This window comes from Scardinius erythrophthalmus, assembly GCF_964197995.2.
Source record: "Scardinius erythrophthalmus genome assembly, chromosome: 22".
Lineage (NCBI taxonomy): Eukaryota > Metazoa > Chordata > Actinopteri > Cypriniformes > Leuciscidae > Scardinius > Scardinius erythrophthalmus.
The window spans coordinates 26,706,490-26,728,350 of NC_138242.1; the positions used below are offsets into that span (position 1 = coordinate 26,706,490).

At 34.5% G+C, this 21,861-nt stretch overlaps 2 protein-coding genes across 2 annotated transcripts; one reads left to right on the forward strand and one right to left on the reverse strand.

The window, feature by feature from the left end:
* Window positions 1-10,837: 10,837 nt before the first annotated feature.
* f3a (coagulation factor III, tissue factor a) lies at window positions 10,838-14,754 on the forward strand. The gene is made up of 6 exons (XM_081352634.1): window positions 10,838-11,062; window positions 11,207-11,315; window positions 12,091-12,284; window positions 12,377-12,561; window positions 13,289-13,457; window positions 13,898-14,754. The coding sequence occupies exons 1-6, from the start codon at window positions 10,984-10,986 to the stop codon at window positions 14,041-14,043; spliced, it is 882 nt and encodes a 293-aa protein (XP_081208760.1). The 5' UTR covers window positions 10,838-10,983; the 3' UTR covers window positions 14,044-14,754.
* A 711-nt stretch (window positions 14,755-15,465) lies between these two features.
* acp5b (acid phosphatase 5b, tartrate resistant) lies at window positions 15,466-20,650 on the reverse strand. The gene is made up of 6 exons (XM_081353496.1): window positions 20,437-20,650; window positions 20,077-20,267; window positions 18,133-18,260; window positions 17,849-18,040; window positions 15,982-16,129; window positions 15,466-15,859 (listed from the first exon to the last, which is right to left on the reverse strand). Exons 1-6 carry the CDS (start codon window positions 20,504-20,506, stop codon window positions 15,614-15,616), a joined length of 975 nt encoding a protein of 324 aa, XP_081209622.1. The 5' UTR covers window positions 20,507-20,650; the 3' UTR covers window positions 15,466-15,613.
* Between the last annotated feature and the right edge of the window lie 1,211 nt (window positions 20,651-21,861).

Here is a 21,861-nt window from a genome sequence, read left to right on the forward strand (position 1 = left end):
CAAAAGTAACAATTCCATTATGTTTCCAAAATGACAAAATGGAATGTTCCCTAAACATCAAGGTCGGTCAGAAATCTTGGAGTAATATTGGATGCAGCTGACCTTCACAGACCACATTTCAAAGACAGCTCGATCATGCAGGTTTGCACTGCACAACATCAGGAACTGAGCATGTAACACAACTTCACGTCCAGGCCCTGGTCATCTCTAGGCTTGACAACTGCAATGCTCTTCTGGCTGGACTTCCATCGTGTGCAACTAAACCTCTACAAATGATTCAGAACGCTGCAGCTTGTCTTGTCTCCAACGAGCCCACGTCACTTCTCTGTTCATCTCTTTGAACTGGCTACCACTCCCTGCTCGCATCAAGTTCAAGGCATTGACGCTTGCTTACAGATCTATCACAGGCTCAGCTCCCTCCTACTTTCACTCCCTACCAGAAGCCTACGATCGGTCAATGAGCGACGGCTCGTGGTTCCATCACAGAGAGCCACAATATCACTTTCCAGAACATTCTCATTCACGGATCCATGCTGGTGGAATGCTCTCCCCACCCTCATCCGGAATGCAGAATCCCTGACAACTTTCAAAAGCTGAAAACCCATCTCTTCCGTGAGCACTTAACCTAAAAAAAAAAAAAAATTCCTTTTTCTTTAATCCTCCCTTATCGGGCTTATGCTACTCTGAACAATGCCTGAACTTCGTATTTTGAGCACTTCTTGCGTTGTTTTTGCCTCTTCACGATGACTCGCTTAATTAAGTCCTAATTTGTAAGTCGCTTTGGCCAAAAGCGTCTGCTAAATGACTAAATGTAAATGTAAACTTTTACATAAACAAGAAAGAAAAAAACTAGGCAGAGGAAATTAAAAACAATTTTTTTTTAACTTAATGGGAATGTTAGCAAAACATATTTTTGCTATATTTTGCATGTTCTCAGTCTGATCAGACAGAGCAGATAAATGTCTGTGCAACAAGGCCGTCTGTTCCCACACACATAATGCAATCGCATTATATTTCAACATTTAGCTGTAATGCATTGTCATTTAGCAAGAAAGTTCAGGGGAAGGCCCACATTATAGCTGCATGTTGAATCTCGTCTGTTTTTGTATAGTGAATCAGATTAACCTCCGCAAGGAACAATCATACCTGCATATTTTCCTGATGTCTGCAATAAGTAAATGAGTGCATTCCTTATCAAGTGTGTCCTGCATGCTTCAGCGTGTTCTGAGAGAACAGATTGTGACATTAAAGCCGTTCTGATCTACTGTATCATGCAGAGTACATGACTGTATCAGTCATTGTAAAAGAATGTGTTTTTTTAATTTGCTTTAGGCTTCCCACGGTTATGTTCATAGTTCATATCTTTAAAGAAACAGTTCATCCAAAAATGAAATGTAAAAAAAAATCACCCCCCTCATGGGGACTTCTGACTTAGCTCTCAACATGAGAGAATTGCTGATGTCCGACTTGTGAAGCAGTCGATTCTTGTCAGTGAATTGGTTGATCCAGTTCACAAAACTGAATGATTTGTGAACAGATTGAACCAGTCAATCTGATTCTCACCTAGTGGTTTTATAACTTCAGAAGGTACTGAATTGTGCATGTGTGTGTGTGTGTGTGTATTGCGCGGCTTCATTACTTGATTCTGGTCAATCGTGCCATCCAGATGTTATTCCCCGAAAAACTGATAACACATGCTCATCTGGGTAACTGAAGCCGGCACTACATGCTTGCTAGGAACGTTTCTTCGTGGAGGTTTTGCGTTTGGCGAGCTAATAAAATATTAAAACTTTAATCAATATTTTGTGTACAATTATTTAATTTTGCCATCCGGATATCGCGGATTCGCTCTCGTTTCATACAAACACCATTTTTTTTCACACCATAATAAACAAAGGAAGTCAAATACAGTTGTTTATACCCTACATCTCACTAAGTAGGCTATTTTAGGTAGGTTACTTTCCACTCATATAGAATTCAAGCATTTGCATATTGTGGCATTACTTTAAAAGAAAGCAAAATAAGATTATTTTTAAAATAGGCAAATAGCAATATCAATATCCAAAACAATAGCTCAACTATCCCTTTAATTTTAATGCATATTAGTGCATGGGAACAAACAAAAGTCATCAGATTTCAGTAAAACTTGAGTCACATCTTATGGGTGTGAATTAGCATAATTCTAATTTGTTCATGATAATGACTCCTCATCTTCTATTTCATGTTTTTTTATTTTCCAAGCAGCTGCACTATATGGTTATCTTTATATGTTTGGTGGAGGAAGCTTTGCCATTTGATCATTTGTTGTGATATAGTCTTGCACAGTCAGCCTTTTTGGATAACATCTGGTTTAGTTTGCAGCTTATCAATAACCAATGTGTGATATACAGTATGGAAAATACTCAATTGCACAGCAGCGTCGATCACTCACTAGACACAATTAACCGTAAACCACTATACACTCTCAGAAAAAAAGGTACAAAAGGTGTCACTGGGACAGTACCCTTCAAAAGGGTTCTAATATGTACCATTTAGGTACTAATATGCACACGTTTGGTACCAATATGTACCTTTGAGGGACTTATACGCACTCTTTAGGTACAAAGGCATACCTTTTGTAAAGGTACCGCCACAATGACAGCTTTTGTACCTTTTTTTCTGAGAGTGTAGTGTGAACACCCACAACATCTACATTGCTCATATAGTCTATCTGTAAATGTTCATTTAGCTGTGTTTTTTCTTTCGCTCTCTATAAACCTTTCTTTGTAATTGGCACCCTAGAGGGAACACGCTAAGGTCTGAAATCTGGAGTTTTAACTTCTCTCCAGGATGCCTGTTTGATAAGGAAAGAAAGGTAAACAAATAACAGTGGATTTATCTCGCTCATTGGCTCAAGTTCAGTCACATGGCCTGGAAATGTGGACGTACCGGTAATTCGGAGCGCTTTGCATTCTGCTCAGCTAACAGATGTTCCTCATGTTGTTTTGTCTTTGTTGCATTTGGTCAGTACAGAATCCTTTCTGATTGAGGATATTCACTAGCTGTAGAAAAAGTCCTGCAGGGGATCAGACAAATATAGTATAGCATTTACTTTTAAAATTCGAAGGATTCTCTCCAAGTCCTTCGATTTGAAATATGTGTATGATTTCAGCTAAGAAAAAGCTATGTAAAAGGTTTTCCTTCATTTTTTTTTAATTCTATGAACACTGTTTTTTGCAGTGTTTACCACCATCTTTAATGGCAGCAATGTAATTGCTCTTGCTCATAAACCAAAGTCCTCTAAAGTGTACAAATCAGTCTGCCACAAGTCTAGCCACATGTAAAAGCATGTGGTTGGTACAGATGTTAGTTTTCTGGAGGGACCCTTGAAGGGGGGCCTGTTTTGTTTCTGATCAGCCACTTACAGAGAAGGGAGTACAGAAAAACAGCCTGGCTTTTATACCAACAAACAAAAGAGTTAATGTAGTGTGGGGAAAATGCGTCTGGACCTTCTGATATTAACAAAAGCAGCTCTTTACATTTAAATACATGTTTCAGACGTGCAAAACTCACCGCTACAATGCTATACTGTGTTGTGTGTGTTTGCCAGGGTGTTGCAGTTGATAGAACTTTCCTATGCCACATCTTTGCTTCATTATTAAATAAATTATATTATTGAAATTATGTCATTTAATCAGTTTAACATATTTGACCTTTATTGTTTTTACCTAAAATTTAGCTTGAACTATAATTCGGTCATATGCATCCAAACATAAGATATATTGATGTCAATGAACATATCATGAAGTAAGAACAATTAAACACAATCTTTTTTTAAATCCCAGAATAGGAAACATTTATCCTCCCAAAAAAATGGGTTATTCTCTCCATCATTTGATCATGTTTAAATCCATTCCACAAAAAAAAATGGCTGACTTTTGCATGGATAGTTTAGATATTCCTGGGCCTTGCAATAACAAAGCAATGTTGCATGCAATGCCATGAACTAATAAATCAACATCTAAGGCATTTCAGTTACTCATCAACTACAGTGAGAACAGGGCACAGATTCAAACGAAACTAAATATCTTTCTTGCTAATGTTGTTTTTGTTCTGATTTCAAGAGCATGCCAGTAAGATTATGCCAGTCTGCCAAGAATGATAATGGCAGGACCACATTCTTGCTTTTATGTTTAGTTCTCTTATACGCCTTAAGTTTAATAAGTTTCGTCCACTAACTTGAAAGAGTTAATATGCTGTTTAAAACGTTTGAATGCCAGTTTGTTTATTCATTTTAAACCAAGCATTTCTGAATAAATAAACTGTATTCTCTGTTTATGCAAACTATTGGGCGCTGAAAGACACTTTCTGAGAGTTATACATGAAGCTGAACATTGTTTTTGTTTTTTTTTATGCGGTATGCAGTAAAAACAGTAATTATGGTGAAATCTTATAACTAATCTTAAATAACTGTTTTCTATTTTAATATACTTCAAATTGTATTTTATTCCTGTGATGCAAAGCTGAATTTTCAGCATCATTACTCCAGTCTCTTTAGAGTCACACGATGCTTCAGAAATCTGATCAAGAAACATTTTATCATTAATATCATCAATGTTGAAAACAGTTTTTGCTGCTTAATATATGAGTGATAACCTTAATACCCTAAACTTTGGGGTTAGTAAGATTAAAATAATAATAAAAAGAAAGAAAGAAATATTTTATTCAGCGAGGATGCATTAAATTGATCAAAAGTGTCTGTAAAACATTTATAAGTTTACAATTTTTTTTACCATTTTCATACAAAACATTTTTTTTTTTTTTTGCAGATTATACCGTAACTTTAGTGCATTTGGAACACCTTCATCTGATAGTAGAAAGAATGTAAATCAACTGTTCACTTGTTATCTGACATCTGTCTTAAGTCTGAAGATAAGAACAGAGCTGCTGTTCGCTGTTTGACTCTGACTGCAGTTTGAAAGGAGTGAGTAATGTCTGTTCACATGTGCACCGATCCCGATAATTAACATAATTGTGAAAAAAAATGCAGCTCTTGCTTTTTGTCACAGGAACTCCAGCCTCTATTTGGACTAACAGCATAAAGTTGATAGATGAGACCCAGAGTTAAACAGGAAGTTGCTTCCAGACCTGCTATAATGGTGCGAGTGATTATACAAGAGTCAAGACATGCCGTGTGAACCTGATGTGGAATTTCTGGAAGTGCGTATATGGTTGGCGTATATGACTCCATTCGTACCGTCAATATGGAATTATATATTCATTGGCTGCGTATGCGTCTGGTGTTTCAGGTTATCAGGTGTTTTTACTACTTGTTACTGTAAAAGCCTGTCAGAAGTCAATAATAAAGTTTCAGGTTGTCTTCATCATGTCCTTATCAGAACGGCACGGAAGTCTGATTCAGGATGACACACATAAATAAAGTGTACCAACGTTTGGAGTAAATCAAGTGCAGCCTGGAGACCGTCTGTAAAAACATAGGGGTTAAACTCACGGATATGTGCTTGTCTTCACTTTCTCAGTCAAGAAAACACAAAACAGATTTAATGAGTAAAATGACCTCATGTGCCCACAAGAGTCTGTTTAGCTGTCATGAAAAAAAAGATGTTAATGTTGTGTTCTAAGATACTGCGAAGTTTTGCTTCACTCCTAAAATGTATAAAACACTAAATTCTTTGAATAGGTTTGAATAGGAACCTGAGAAAAGGATGAGGGTGCAAGCCAACATGCACAAAAACTTTGTCCTGGAATTTTGAAAGTATAATAACAAATCTGTCATCGGCCCAAGAGACTTTCCATTGATGCAGAATTTATTGATCCTTAAATTAGGATGTTGTTTCCAATTCAGAGAGCAATAATGCCATGGAAATACAGGAACATGCAGGAACAATTTGGTTAAGCATGCAGTAAGTTGGCCTAATTTTCCAGCATGACTTTTGTTAAAGGAATACTTTACTCAAAAATCAAAATACGCAGTCATCATTTACTCATGTTGTATCATCGTTCACAAAATCATGTTGTTCCAAACCTGTATGCTGTTATTTTTTAAAATTTTCCATGTTACTTTTCTTTTTCATACGAAGATGTTTCTCCAAGTCCTTCAAGATCTGAGGAGACAATTATGCATATAAAGTCATTATACAAATATCACCCTTCCCTAATATTTTATATATTTAACTGGTGGTCATTCTCCCTATTTTCATATAAAGACAGTCAAATAAAATTAAACGTTTAGCAAAGTATTCATTTAATACAAATTGATCATCTTCAAAACATATGTATTTTTCATTGCATTTCCATTGTTTTGATGCCACTTTTTAGTATTTTATCATAGAAACTAATAATTGAGGTTTTTAATATTAATAATTATTCATTTGTAGTCCTTTTTCCAGTAGTCCACTGCAGCCTAAAAGGAAACACTTGCAGAAAGGTTAATATGTCACTTCCTGAATCTCTAACTCTTGAAAGGTCAAACAAACTAAAGCAGTTTTTGTGTTAATGTTTCTTGATAGATGTTTTCCTAAACCAATCATTTTTACAGTATAGGCTCAAATGTTTTCTTAAGTTTTTTTTTTTACAGAGTGTAAATGAGTTCAGCCAAACACACTCTGCCTATTGTTTCAGACCTCATATCCTCTCACAGGTTTCTCCAGGAGCATTTGTGATTATCTGGGTAATCTGAGAGGTCAGGAAAACCCCCAGAGGAGTAACGCTCACTGCAGAGGATCCTTTCTATTGTAGAACAAAAATGGATGATGACTTCATTCACATGAGGACTACATGTGTGATAATCACATTTCTGTTTTCTGTTTATCCAAAGCGACTTACATTGCATTCAATGTATTAATAATAATTCTATCAGTACATGCATGCCTGGGAGTTGAACCCATGACCTTGCCATTGTTAGAGTCATGCTCAACTAGTTGATGATGCAAGTGCATTATTCATGACTCATTATCTCTGGATATTTGGAGAAGTCTTGCATTCAAGTATGTTTCATTTACCATTAGAGTAATAATCTAAAGACTTTAAAAAAGGTATTATTATTCTGCATACTATGAACAAACCCATAACCTTAAAGTCCCCATGAAATCAACATTTTTTGGTTCTTTGAATATGTTAGCCTTACTGTTATCTATAAGCTAGCTTCAAAACAATGACAAAATTCACATTTAGAAGATATAAGCATTCAAACCTTACAGTCTCTCACTTCTGTTCAATATGAATCAGTGATTTTGATGACGTCACGGTGCACTTCGGCTTTTCTGTCCAATCAAATGCTCAAATGCCCCCTACATTAAAGACGCAGAAGCTGCAGCGTCTCAAAATGTGCAGAAATGTGTTTTTCTGACACTAAGAAAAGATTTTTTTTAATCTTGATTGATCATTTTAAAATTGTAGTCAATTGAATGGGGGGGGGGGGGGTGTATTTCAATGGTCCACTTAGACACTACTAATTATAAGTAACTTTGCAACCATGTCAATTAACTCTCATTAGAGTAGTAGTATACTGTCTGCTTAATATCTGCTAACACTTTATTTTGATGATCCATCAACAAACATTCTACTGACTATAAGTTGAAACTACGTCAACTTGTCTACTAACCCGAACCCTAACACCGACCTAACCCTAACCTAACAGTCTATACTCTAATGAGAGTTAGTTTACATGTAGTTGCAAAGTTATAGTTAATAGAATGTCTAAAGTGGACCATTGAAATAAAGTGTCATATAGCCTAATTATATTGAAGGAGGACCTGAGACTTGCAAAACATCCGCCACTCAGCTCAAAGATGTTAATTTATGACTTTATTGTTTAAATTAATTCATTAAATTCATGTTTAGGCATTGAAATTCCCTGCACACTTGAAAAGGGTGACAGACAACTGCCTAAAAAAGATTCTCAAACAGTAAGGTATGATGAGACTTACAAGAAAACCTGCATTTTCCAGTCTGATCTTGTCTCTTTGTGGTTTTGTGTGAGTTTCTCTGGAAGCGCTGAGTCCAGTGAGTGTTTTAACATGCAAAGCCATGCGAGAGTGAGGTACCAGCGGCTCATTAGCATAAGGATCTGAATGGGCAAAAGATCCCTGCTGGCATTCAGCGCTTTAGGTGCCAGCGTCACACACCGCTTGAAACTGGGACAGAAATGAAGTCATACTTCCCGAAATACCAAGTCATTAGCATGTCATGAGCAGAGCCGGATTAACCCAAAGGCAAACTAGGCACGTGCCTAGGGCCCGATTGGCGGGATGGGGCCCAGACAGAGGGACAAAAAAAAATTGTACATATGTCCTATCTACAATTTATTTCAATATTTATTAATTAACTAAAAATAGTGACGATGTTTATCTTAACCATAGACTGTTACATTACTGCAGTTAAACCAATTAATGTGTCCGTTACAAAGCGGGTGCCGGCTTCTGAAAGTATAACGAACGCATCCATCAGGTGCTGCGAGGCAAAAGCCTAATAAGCACACAAAGAAGCACAGCTCATAATGCAGGTGTGTGAGTTGTCGTCATCTATTTTGGAGTGATTATGTATTCTAAATATAAACTTGTAGCCTACTGTAGATCAGCGTCATTTCTGGAAAAATCATTCACCGCTTTATTACGAGTTTAAAAGAGCGCGAGCGTCATTAACGTGCCCAGACGCGACGCTTTGAATTTGCGCGTACAATGAATAACATCGTGTCGGGAGCTGACTAGTAAAAAAGCTACAAAATTAAAAGACAAGACGTGTGTATTCTAAGTTAAAAAGCCAACACAGTACAACATTTTTAAATGTTTCTAATAGGCTAAAGGATCTCATATCTATGGGCTTCTAAATTCTGCTGATGATTAGACATCTCCTGACATTACGCCAATAATATCAGTTTATATATTTTTTTTCTGCTCAGTAGCGATCGTGTCTTTCTCTTCCACTTGATTTGTGTAAAGCATATTTAAGGTAGCAATGCAATATAAAAGCACTTAGTGGGATTCTGGAACTGTGAATAAATTGAATAAAACAGCAAAATAACAACAACAACAACAACAATAACAATAACATCTTCATTAAACAAAAAAGACATTACCTTAGATAAAGTTTGATTAATATGTACATACAGTACCGGTAAAAGTCTGGACCCATTACTATTTTTAATGTTTTTGAAAGAAGTTTATTATTATGCTCTACAAGCCTGCATTTATTTGATCAAAAATACAGGAAAAAACAGGAATATACTGTACTTTTTTAAAAACAACTTTTTAATAATCAAAAATCCTGAAAAAAAGTATCAGGTTATAAAATAAATATTAAGCACCATTTCTAACATTTGATAATAAATCAGAATATTATAAAGTTTTCTGAAGGATCACGTGACACTAAATTCAGCTTTGCATCACATAAATATAAAGTATAGTAAAATAGAAAACCATTATTTAAAATTTTAATAATATTTCACTATATTATTTTTCTTTATTTTTGATCAAATAAATCCAGGCTTGATGAGCATAAGAGACTTCTTTCAAAAACATTACAAATAGTAATGTGTCCAAACTTATGTACTGTGTAAGTAAAAATATACTGCTTTTAAAATTAAATGTTGTATAAATAAAAAGGTTAGGAATCATATTTGTTTTCAAGTGTTTTTTTATGGGGGGTGGCGGGTGGGGGGCCTCCAACATGAATTTTGCCTAGGGCCTCCTAATGTCTAGAACCGGCCCTGGTCATGAGTAATTTTCTTGTGTTGTCATGGTGGTCAGCGGAGGGGCATATGCCCATAATGAGTTGAGAGCCTTTTTACGTGACACAATGCATGATTACATCATGGTGTCTTGTTTGTGTCTCATCACTTCATGACTTTTGTCATTCAGAAGTGTTTTTTTTGCTGAACTAATTTATTAATTAAATCAGATTTCTTTTTAATGAGATATGAGGTTGTGTTGCTCTCAGATGTAACATTTGAAATGGTTTGCCTATGATTGTTGTTTTTACATAACCTGCAGAAAAGCTGATGCTGTAATCGAGGGGTTGCTTTGATATAAGGAAAGGAAATTAATTTAAAAATTCTTCATAAAATCTTGTGAATTCATCCATTTCTAAATATTCTGTTATTGATGAAACTTGTTCATTTTGTGGTTTTGTTGAAGAAACAACTGTCCATTTATTTTGTGATTTTAGTATAACCAATACATTTAGGGTTGTTCTTATGTTGTTAGCCCTACAAATGTGACCACACTTCATCCTCACAGAGGTTATCTTAAATTATGAATATTTTTTCATTCACAAGCAAAAAAGTCTCCTTTATGTTTTCCATGATATTTATGCTTTCTTTTTTTGTTGTTATGATTGTTCATTGTATGTATAAGTTATGCAATAATAATAATCCTAATATACATGGGAGATATAATAAGTTGACTTTTTGTTTTTGAGAAATCTATTTTGGTGACTAAACACATCAAATGATGTACTGATCAAATTGAGTTTACATGTGTTGGAAATGTTCAATATTTATTTATTTCCAGCAATTTGATATAAGTGTCTATATAGAAATGGACTTTAAAAAAGAAACCAAACTAAATAAATATTTTTTTCTCTTGGGGTCAATTTCAAAACTGCATAGGTAATTAATAAACTAAACTAAAAATAGTTAAAAACAAATAAATACATATTATTTTATAATTACGAAATATATGCATTTCCTTTTAAACGTGCGTTATTTAAACGCTAATGCTCTTTGGTCATTTTGTGTCAATACGGAAATCCATAAATGGTCAAATGCATAAGCGGACAGACTTCTTCTGGGCGGGGCTTAATTAGTCTCACTCGAATCCCAACTGGTCTGACTGACTGGGTTTGTTGCGCTCACACACTAATCAGGAGGACTTTATAAACCACTTGGGAGCTGGATACACTATCATATTTTTATCCTACCTGGTTAAAGGAGTTTTATTTTGTCATCGTACTGTAGTTGGATTAGTACTGTCACCTTGGGACAACATGGAAAGCAACAGGCAAATGAAATTTCGCATTTTTGTATTGGTCCTGGTTTCATTTTTCACGAAGGTTTGCGCCTCAGGTGAGTCTCTTACCTATGACGATGATTGTATGCGTGTTATTCATTTTTTTAACCAGCTATTTAAAACAATTTATATCGTTTTATTTTAGTTAATGTGTTATTTAAAACAATCTAATTGATTAATTTGCTTTGCTCTTTTTATAGACATCTTTCCAAAAGCACAGAACGTAACCTGGTCCTCTTTCAATTTTAAATCCATGTTAACATGGAGTCCAAAACCAACGAATTATTCCTACACTGTTGAATTTTCAGAGTAAGTTATGTTTTTATTACAATGGTAGTTTGATATACATTCATTGTTCTGAATGCAGTATAGCTATCCAGAAATGTGCAGGAATTAGGCCTAGCTAAACATCAAAAGATATAGTCAGAAAACAATAGTGAAAATGGTCTAAATCTTTTACACCCTCACCAAGTTTAATATAAAAGTGAAATGCACACATATAGAGCTTTATATGTAGCATATGTATGTATTATTACAACTGGTATTGCAGTTATCTAATATTACTTTGATCATATTGATTTTGACCAATCAAGTCATAATTCATTGATTATCTCAAAAGGTTTCTCACTGTGTAATCTCAACATGGTCATAAACCAATAAAAGCATATGGTGTATAGGCAATAAAAGTGTATATTATGGATTTTCTAATTTGTTACCATCTATTTAACATGAGTATAGCCATTTATACTAAATTTTCTACTAGTGCTCACCACTAATTTAATCAAAAGTGGACAAAAAAGTGCATTGGATTTAACTCTCCAGGTTGTAACTTTGGAACCACTTTTTAAGGCAGCGATTAAACTTACAATTTAAATTTTAGACGCCTTTTTATTAATGTGTAACCCATAAAAACCTTTATGAACAAAAAAATGCTCTCACATGTGTAAATTTGGCAACTCTAGCATAGTTCCACACCCATGGCTTGTTACAGCAGGCACCAACCTGTCACTGATTCTCATGTAATGTAATTTATTATTTCCAAAAGTTGTCTTTACATTCTAAATGTCTGTGTAAATGTTTGTAGACTGGGCAGGGACAGAGAACGAACGCCACACTGCATCAGGACCATGGAAACTGAATGCGACCTGACTGCGGCGTTAAAAAACCTGAAGGCCAGTTACAACGCCGACGTCCTGTCTGAACCCAAGCTGGGCGTCTCCTCGGATTTGGTTGAGTTTCCTCATGTCACTTCTGAGAGATTCTCCCCTTATTATGACAGTCAGTATTCTCAACAACCAACTTTACACTCCATTTAATGACATGAAGATTTTGAAGCATTATTAAGATCTTCTGCTTTGATTGTCTTTCAGCTGTCATTGGCAGACCAGAGTTTAAAATAGAAGTAAACAAAGACGAGAGGAAGACGACGCTGCTTGTAACGGATGTCCCCACTGCTCTCTTTAATAATCATAATGAGAGACTGAACATTCGGGATGTTTTTGGGGATGACCTGTTTTATAAGGTTATCTACAAGAAAGCCAAGAGCACAGGAAAGGTTAGTGTTGTCTGTAAAATGTATTATTTCTTTTCTGAGCGCTTTTGCCACTTTGTAAATTTCAATCCGGATTTATACCATGTTACACCAAGTAATTTAACCGTTTTAGCACCTTGCATTTATTAAATGATTAGATATTAAATGAAAATGAACCATCCACATTTTCTTCAGTTAGAGACTAAAAGCTTCCTCCACAAAAAAAAGAAAAAAGAAAAGCACAACTGTTTTCAACTTGATGATAATAATAAATGTTTCTTGAGCTGTAAATCATCATATTAGAATGATTTCTGAAGGATCATGTGACACTGAAGAACATGTGCTGGAAATTTAGCTTTGCATCACAGGAATAAATTACATTTTAAATTGTTATTTTAAAATAAAAATAATATTTCACAGTATTATTGTACTGTGATTATATATATATGATTATATATATATATATATATATTATACTCTATCTTGTATATCAAATGAATGCAGCCTTATTTCAAACACTTTTTAATTTGTTAACATTAGTTCTACATGAGTTAACTTGACGTTACAATGATCTTATGAACTAACGTTAACAAAGGTTAGTAAATACTGTAACAAATGTATTGCTAAAGTTAAAACCTTAAGTAATGGGACCTTATTACACTTTATTTTAAGGTGTCCACTGTAAAGTAAAGTGTTACCTATATGATACATTAAACGTATTATACATAATTTTATGTGTTTGCCTCTTCAGAAAGAGAAGACTAGTAAAAGCAGCATCATTGAGCTGACGGATTTGGACCAAGGAGAGAGTTACTGTTTCAACATTCAGGTCTACATCCCCTCCCGCGTGCCGGAGAAACAATACGGGGAGCTCAGCCACATCCAGTGCTCTCCGGAAGATGGCACATCTATCTTTGAAGGTAACGCTTTCACTTTAAATAACAAGACTTTAACTTGGTCTGTCAGGGATTTTCAGCACAACGATCCCAGGAAAAGCAAACGTTGCGAATTTTGTCTGATAGGGAATGAATCATTTTCCCAAAATAGACTCACTCCCCTGATCTGGACTCTCGCTGGAACTCATCCATTTATGAAGTGTCGGATAGCTGATATAGTATCATATGAGAGGATTATATATATGACTCTATGATTGTGTGATTCACAGCGCTCAGACATTTAATGCAACTAATAATTGATAAGAAATGTGTCTGTTGTGCGGTTTATGATAGCAACTCGTCAATGAATCATATCAGCGTCTAGGGACCAATAGAACTGCAAAATTCCTGTGGTGTCCAATCAAACTCATCATTTAATCAAGTGTTTGTGTGACCATAATGACGATTATGTAATGTTTTTGCAGAGTACGGCGTGGGTGTCATCGCCGGAGCCTTTTTTATTATCATTCTGGCAATAACAGCAATCATCATTGTCATCGTGATGTGCTGCAGGCGAATAAAGACAAAGAAAGACGCAGGAAAAGAGGGATTACCATTGAACGGTGTATGAGGAATGCAGATGCTCTTTTTGGTACGTTTAAATTAGACTCTCCCTTATGAAGGGAGGATGGGGTGCCGTTTTTCTACAAAAAAAAATAGTGTTTCTGTGAAACCTCAAAATGTAGATATGTTAGACATATAATTTAGCAAGACAAGACCTTTATACTGTCAGGTGGTGGGTTCTTTAGTCTGGCACTGAAGTGTACTGTATAATAATTTTTATAAGCACTGCCTAATTTTATCTACTTGCTAACAAATGGAAATACTGTATGATTTAAGAGAGGTTTTTTGTACGCACTTGGGAGAATCAAAATCAGATCATATTTTATGAAACGAAAGAACTAATTTATTTTTTAGCTAATATTGTAAACTGTATTCGTTTTTTTTTAAATATTTTTTGTTGTAATAGTGAAACGCTCTTTTAATTTCAGTTTTATCACATTGCAACTGTACATGGCTAACCATTAATCAAAAAATAATGTTATATCTGGTGTATTGTTGACATTTTGGTGCAGAAACTTTATCATTACACTTCAGACCTGTGAATCCAGTGAGAATGGTACTGATGTGGATTTAAAACACACACACACACACACACACACACACACACACACACACACACACACACACACACACACACACACACACACACACACACACACACACACACACACACACACACACACAAATAAATAAATATACAAAAATACACATGTGGACTAATCAGCATTCAGATCTTTGCCTTTATATTTTCTAACTTCAAAGAACATGTTATATATTGCCTTATTATATGCCTTATTATTCAGTTAGAAAGATCAAACTCAGATATAAAGATGTTAAATAGCTCAATGGCGCCACCAATTGTAAGTTAGTAGAGTTACATTAAATGTGAATCAACTATGAAATATTTAGAGGTCCAAGTTATATATACCTATATATAAATGTTCTTTAAATGTAATATATACATTTAAAGAATATATGTGTGTGTGTGCGTGTGTATATATATATATATATATATATATATATGTTTTATTTATTTTTAAGTTGTATTATTTAAAATAATAAAAAAATATGTTACATTTCAATAAGTGAGTCAGGAGTTCATTCAGTCACAGCTCTGATAGATTTTTTTTACTAAAAAGAACCAGTTCATAAGAGTCATTAATCAGACTACACTGGTTGTGCTGCATGTTCTTGAAACCGAATTGGCTCATAAGAGTTATTTGCTAGTGAATCAGGCAACATTGGTCGCATTGTATGCACAACCTGATAGGACAACTCGTTAAAAAGTTTCTTGCTAAGAAACTGGTCTTTTGCATAACATCCAATACAGACTGCAAACTCACATTCGCAACTCTGATAAAATACGATTTTATACACATAAAAAGAAAAAAAAAAGTATTTTTGCAATAATCTCAGCAAACCACTTTTTATGAAATATAAATGTTTTATTTTGTTCACCGCAAACTGAACAGGAATTTAACTAAAAACAACAATAAAATATACAACAGAATTATTAGTGCAATTAAAAAAGGACTTTCGCCAAAGTGACTGTTGTGTTTCTTATAGCCCTAATGATGTCAAAGTTGGACTTTGCGTTTAGGGACGGACGCCTGGTACACACACTTCCCGTCCGGCTGGATGTAACTTATCAGCATCTCATTCATGTCGACCTCAAAGTACACAAACGCTCCTGTCGTCTGATTCACAATGTTGGAGAATAGTTGCCAAGAGGATGGGAAGCTGTTATTGTGGCCAGTGTAAATATCCTCTTCAACTCCAGTTCCGCTGACAACATACGAACTTCCATCGTCTTCTCTGATAAACTGATGAAACAGAAATGCTGATTGGTCAATACAGTAACAGCCATAATGTAAAACACTTAGAAGTCACGTTAATACATTTGCTTAATTAAAAAGCTGCTTGATTTCCCGTTCAAGATACCGACCTGTAGACTGTGGTCATGACCACACAGATATAAAGAGACTCTGTACTTCTTCAAAAGGGGTCTGAGTTTCGATACCAGGCACTTAGTCGGCCCATGATGGCCAATGGACCAGACCGGATAATGACCGGCCACAATGACAAAATCTGACCTGAGGATTAGAAACCAAAAGATGCGTTTATTATAAAAGCATTTGATGAATGTCAACTTTGTTTGACTTTCTGATGTGGAAAACAGCTGTGAGTGTTATTCTCGGGGGGGATTTTGACTGTATTTTCCCCTTGACTTTAGTTTTATCTGGCTGCTAACAGTTTCTATATTAAACACAATCCTCTCAGGCACTTAACCTTTCGTCCCTTTTCAAGATCAGTTTACAAGTATTCACTCGTAAGAATTGTGTTTTCAATTCATAAAACTGGGCAATTAAAAAAGGTTTGATGTACGTTTATTAGTACTATAAACTGTCCTTGTATGGAAAAGAGTCAGAGCTGTAAGATTATTTAACCATGTAAAGCCTGAAATATGAAATAATCGTCAGAAAAAACCTTCAGACAAAATATAAGAGAAAAAAAAAAAAAAAAATTTGCATATCATATTTGATACATCAGGCTTTTATGGCCCATAGGCCTATAGTATGACAGTGAGAGTATCAATATTATTCAATTTTATTCAGAGGCCTAAATTTTATACCTAGCAAAAATATGTAGTATAGATGTTATTTATATGGCCAAAAAGTAAGAAATTCTGATAGCTTGAAATAAAAATCAGTAAGATTATCAGAACATTATAAATACAGAGCATCTAAAGGGACATGGTGGAGGAATAAAGAAGAGATGGAGGAAAAATTTTGCGTTCCCCATAGAAACTTTAAAAAAAAAAAATTGCAAGAGAATGCAAAAAATATTGGCGTATAATTTTCCCTCAGAACTATTTTTTCCCCCTTCATTATTATTTCTCTTTAGGGGCTCCATAGTATAACCGACTACTTACATAAAATGCATATTACTATCAGTTGTCACTCTATATCTGTTTTAATAAGATGATATTTAACTGCTTATATTTATGATCAAAGCTCTGTAGTTTTAATTGTGGGGGCAAAATATAAAATGCAATGCAATGAAGATTGAGAGATGTACAAATGAATATTCATCAAAAACCTATATTTGATACATTTTAGTATGATCTTTCTCAGAAAACATATGTAAGTTGTTTCTGTTCAGTAAATATTCATTAATAACAATATGAAAGTTATTCTTACCTTTACTTATAAAAATCATATATTTCTCAGCAAAAAGTCACGTACCACAATGTTTTACTAAAGTACTAAAAGGCCTTTTGCTTGCAAAAAAGTATAAACTACCAAACACAGATGACAGAACACATACAGAATATTATATTTTTCAGTTTTGATCGTATTAATGATAATTAAGAGGCCTCAGAAATTCATGTATGAAATATAATACAGTAGGAATTTATAGGGTTAAACGTTTCTTCTTACAGAAGCAATTGCAGCAATTGTTGGGTGAACTTTGTCTTAAAGACTTGGTCATATTTTTAGAAATGAATGCCAGGAATGTTTTCCAGGTCCTATCTGGGATTTAAGAGAACGTGAGGGTGGATCTGAGGAGGTGAAAGAGTGAGAGAGAATAAGTGAAGGAATGTGACAATGGAGGAGTGAAAGGAGTGTGACAGGCCAGGGGCTTTAAAACATGCCCTAAAATTCCTGTTACAGGACTAATGTTTGCTCAGTAAAAAACAAAACACTGGATTTCAGTGTTGTTTGTTCACCTATATATTAGATATTGGGCCGCTTGTGCAAGTGTTTGCATTTGGCTGTTAATTAACTACTGTTGTTGTACTAATATCTCACCTGGTATTTTGAAGTTTCTGCTCGATCCACTTTAGCTGTTGGTTAGCAGCAACGTAGTCCTCGGGACCCACCGGGTCAGCGCCGTCGTACGTGTTGCCGCACAAAACCACTGTGTCGATCATCAGGACTGTGATGGACGTGTTGCTGTGAGGAACCTTGAAGTTCAGCTCATAATAGAGGTCGGGGTAGATCCTGCCAGACATTAACAGCAGCTCACTGTGGTCACCAATGCTCATGTTTACATTCTTTAATGCACAGATGTTGACCTTTGACCTCGGACTCACCATCTTTCAGATCTGTTTGAGTAGGCGATCTGGGCTGACACGTTTCCACGGTGATCGTGATTTCCTGCTACCAGGTACCATGGCACGTTCATCAGCGCGGGATGAGAGAACACACTCTCATAGGTAGACTGAAGAATTTATTAGAGCCTCGTTAGAACATCATTTAAAAAAATTATATATTATACATTATAAATATTAAATTATTTATATATATATATATATATATATATATATACATATATTTAAATGTCTGTGTGTATGTATACATACACACACACACACACACACACATTTTATATATAATTTATATAGAATTGCATATACAAATATAAAGTATTATATATTATATTGTATTATATATATATATATATATACATATATATATATATATATATATATATATATATATATATATATATACACACACACACACCTATATATTAGTTAAATAAAATTACATTTATATATACATATATATATTGAAATAATTTTAAACATTTTAAAATATTCAATATTGTAAATAAATACAAGTAATCATTATTAATAAAAATTATTGTTTATTTATAAAAGTACATTATGCTATTTACGTAAATGTTAGTCATTTTTCATTTTTGTAAGAGATGTAAATGGTTTGTGCAGATGGTATCATTCAGTACCATGGTAGAGAATATATGAAAGCACTATGGTATTACCATCTGGAACCTCACTGTACCATGGTACTTTATTTTATTATTGTATTTTATTTTATAGTTTTTAAATTTGTTTAGGCTTCAGTTAACAATTACTTTATTTACACTGATGTAAATATGGCCAACCAGTTTTAATTATGCTTACTTTGATCCTAATACAAATGCAACTAGTAAACCAAAAGAAATACCATATGGTATCATTCAGAACTTTATCACAGAATATATCAAAGGACAATGGCATTACCATCTGAAACCTCACTGTACCAAGGCACTTTTTGGTAATATTTTTATTTTATAGTTTCTACATGTGTTTAGGTTACTAATAACAATTACCGTAGTTGCATCTATCTAAATATGGTGACAAGGAGCCATCCAGTTTTATTTGTGGTAAAACTATTATTACTATGCACAAACTACGGTAAAGAAGCTTCTGTTCCTCTACCACTAGAGGGACCTATTTGTCTTTCACACACACTATATCACATGTCCTGTGTAAAGACAGTTCACTGAGCTAAAGTACCCTGGACCATAGATATCATATAATAAAGGCTAGATGTCTTATGGCGGAGTGACTTCCGGCATCACCGGCGGCCATCTTGCCACAGGGAAGCTGTGAATTAAGATGAGTGATCAGCACGCACACAAATCGTTTTATCTCGCTGAAATCTTGACGGATTTACAAACGGTTTGGTTTCTTACAAACGTTATTAACGTGGCTATAATTCTGAATGCTTAAACATGTTGAACATAATTATTCATATGTATGCGGTGTCATAGCTACATCTCTGACGTTTATAACAAACCAAACCATTTGAAAATCGGTAGAAAATTGAGCAAGTTATGGTTATTTAAAAGTACATGCACCATGTTACGAGTGAGCGAGCACCTTGGTAAGATGGCCGCCGTGTGTGAACGTCAACCTCCATTGGCCAGCAGCGCGGACGAGACATCTAGCCTTTATTATATGATATCTATGCCCTGGACAAGGTCCCACTGTCTGTTCTCCAACCTGTCTCATCCTAGTTACATCATCAACACCAGACATCAAACCTTAGCATGAGGGCGGGGCAACCTGTCACTCACATGAGATCGACCAATAGCAAACCACAACCATCCAATCAATTCCCAATAGACAAAATTAAGTCCAGCCCTACATTTTCACTAAGATTTGCGTCACAATAGGAACGAAAAGACTATCACCGTTCCCTTTCATGGCGACTTTAATAAATAAATGCAGGAGAAGAAACTTGATCACCTTAAAGCGGGTGTCATCTACATCCCTGACCCCACTGAAGTAGAAATGGTCTCCAAGACTGAGGACAAAATCCAGACCTGAGCTCTCAGCAATTCTGCCCAGCTCGTTCGCTGTGTCAAACTCATGTGGCGTGTAGTAGGGGTATGAAGGACGTCCACCCCAATCTCCAATCCCAACAAACCTTAGAAAAGCTGGAGAGACAGCAAAGCACATTCAACAGACCCATGCTAGATCACATGGAAAATTCTTACTGAACCGGTTTGTCTGCACATCATGTGGCCAGGTATATGATTACACCTCCTCAGGTTTTCAAATTTGTATCATACAGATCATGAAGAAAATACATCAGAAATACTCTACCTTGTTCATTCGCTTGACATGGGCTGAATATCTGAAGGCAGGAGATAAGAAGGAAGGCCAACCACGCCATTTCATGCCTTCAGATGGCTGATCTGATCCTGGAAACGGTCACAGTGTAAAGAGTCACACAGACACTGACAAGCCACAAACAGCTTAAGACTCTATTCTCTGCAGCTAAAGGGAAACTAGATGTGGTTTATGACAAGCTTCCTGTATTGAGCTCCGCATGAAAGAGTGAAGCACATGATGCAGAGGACAATGTTCACCAGTTTACACTGTAAACAAATGCATTTTATTATCAGCTATCAGAAAAAAAAGTGCTTAGAAATACAATAGCAATATTAGTAAAACTACTTATAATATATTAATTGTTGCTGGTAATAAGAATAATTTTATACGAGTTATTTTTAATTGTAATATCATTTATAATTATTACATTTTTTAATAACAAGATCAGCTGCCAAAAGTGTATACTAATAATTAAAAATAAAAATTATTATTATTTGTAACTGTAAAAATAATAACTGTATAGTATTTTTATATTTTATTTTTATCATCATTTAAAATTATATTTAATATAATGATCTTTTTATTTACAACAAGAGTGCTTAATCATAACTACTATTAGTATTATTATATATTAAATTAGTAATCATATCAAATATATTTTTAATTCTAATTTAAAATAAATAAGAATATTAAACATTTTACTGCACTTACAACAGTGTCATATATATATGTATATGTATATATATATGTATAAATATGTATATGTATATATATGTGTGTGTGTAAAATAATATTTTCTTATTAATAATTGTATATTTTAATTAGTTAAATTATATTTATAATAATCGTATTAACAATTACAAACAAGAGTGCTTAATAATAATACAATAAATCATTAAATTATTATATATTATAAAATGAATAATATCTACTTTTCTATATTATTTTAATTGTAATTTTAAATACATCAGAAATAATAATAATCACAATATTTTTACAAATTCTTTTTAAAAGTTCTCTATGAAATAAATTGTTCAGTGTGTTACTATGACAACCACAGTTATTCTAAAATTCTGTTTAGTGATCCATTTGTAATATACCAACCTTTCATATCATATCAAGCAGATTTGTGTTTTGCAAGGTACTGGTTAGAGTTTACAGTAGAAGCTATCCAGCAGATCTCATAAATCATTAACATACACTGAATAGCAAGTCATGCACAGGCTACATTACAAAACCATTGCAGTCTTCCATGCGGTACCATGGTAAAGTGCTTGTACCAAATGGTAATGCCACGGTACTAAAAAGCATAATAATGCAAAAACTTTAAAACCAATAAAATAAGATAGATTGTGGTTTCAAATATCAAACAGCACAATTCCTTAGTATCACTTTTGCCCAATAAGATGTCTGAGT

Bases quoted from the DNA above. Each gene is read 5' to 3' on its own strand.
- f3a (XM_081352634.1), top strand. From the start codon at position 10,984: ATGGAAAGCAACAGGCAAATGAAATTTCGCATTTTTGTATTGGTCCTG. The intron at 12,285-12,376 runs GTCAGTATTCTC...ATTGTCTTTCAG, and splicing joins ATTCTCCCCTTATTATGACA to CTGTCATTGGCAGACCAGAG. The intron at 12,562-13,288 runs GTTAGTGTTGTC...TTGCCTCTTCAG, and splicing joins AAGCCAAGAGCACAGGAAAG to AAAGAGAAGACTAGTAAAAG.
- acp5b (XM_081353496.1), bottom strand. From the start codon at position 20,506: ATGGCGTGGTTGGCCTTCCTTCTTATCTCCTGCCTTCAGATATTCAGC. The intron at 18,041-18,132 runs GTGAGTCCGAGG...AATGTCTGGCAG, and splicing joins TCAAACAGATCTGAAAGATG to GATCTACCCCGACCTCTATT. The intron at 15,860-15,981 runs GTCGGTATCTTG...CTGTTTCATCAG, and splicing joins GTCATGACCACAGTCTACAG to TTTATCAGAGAAGACGATGG.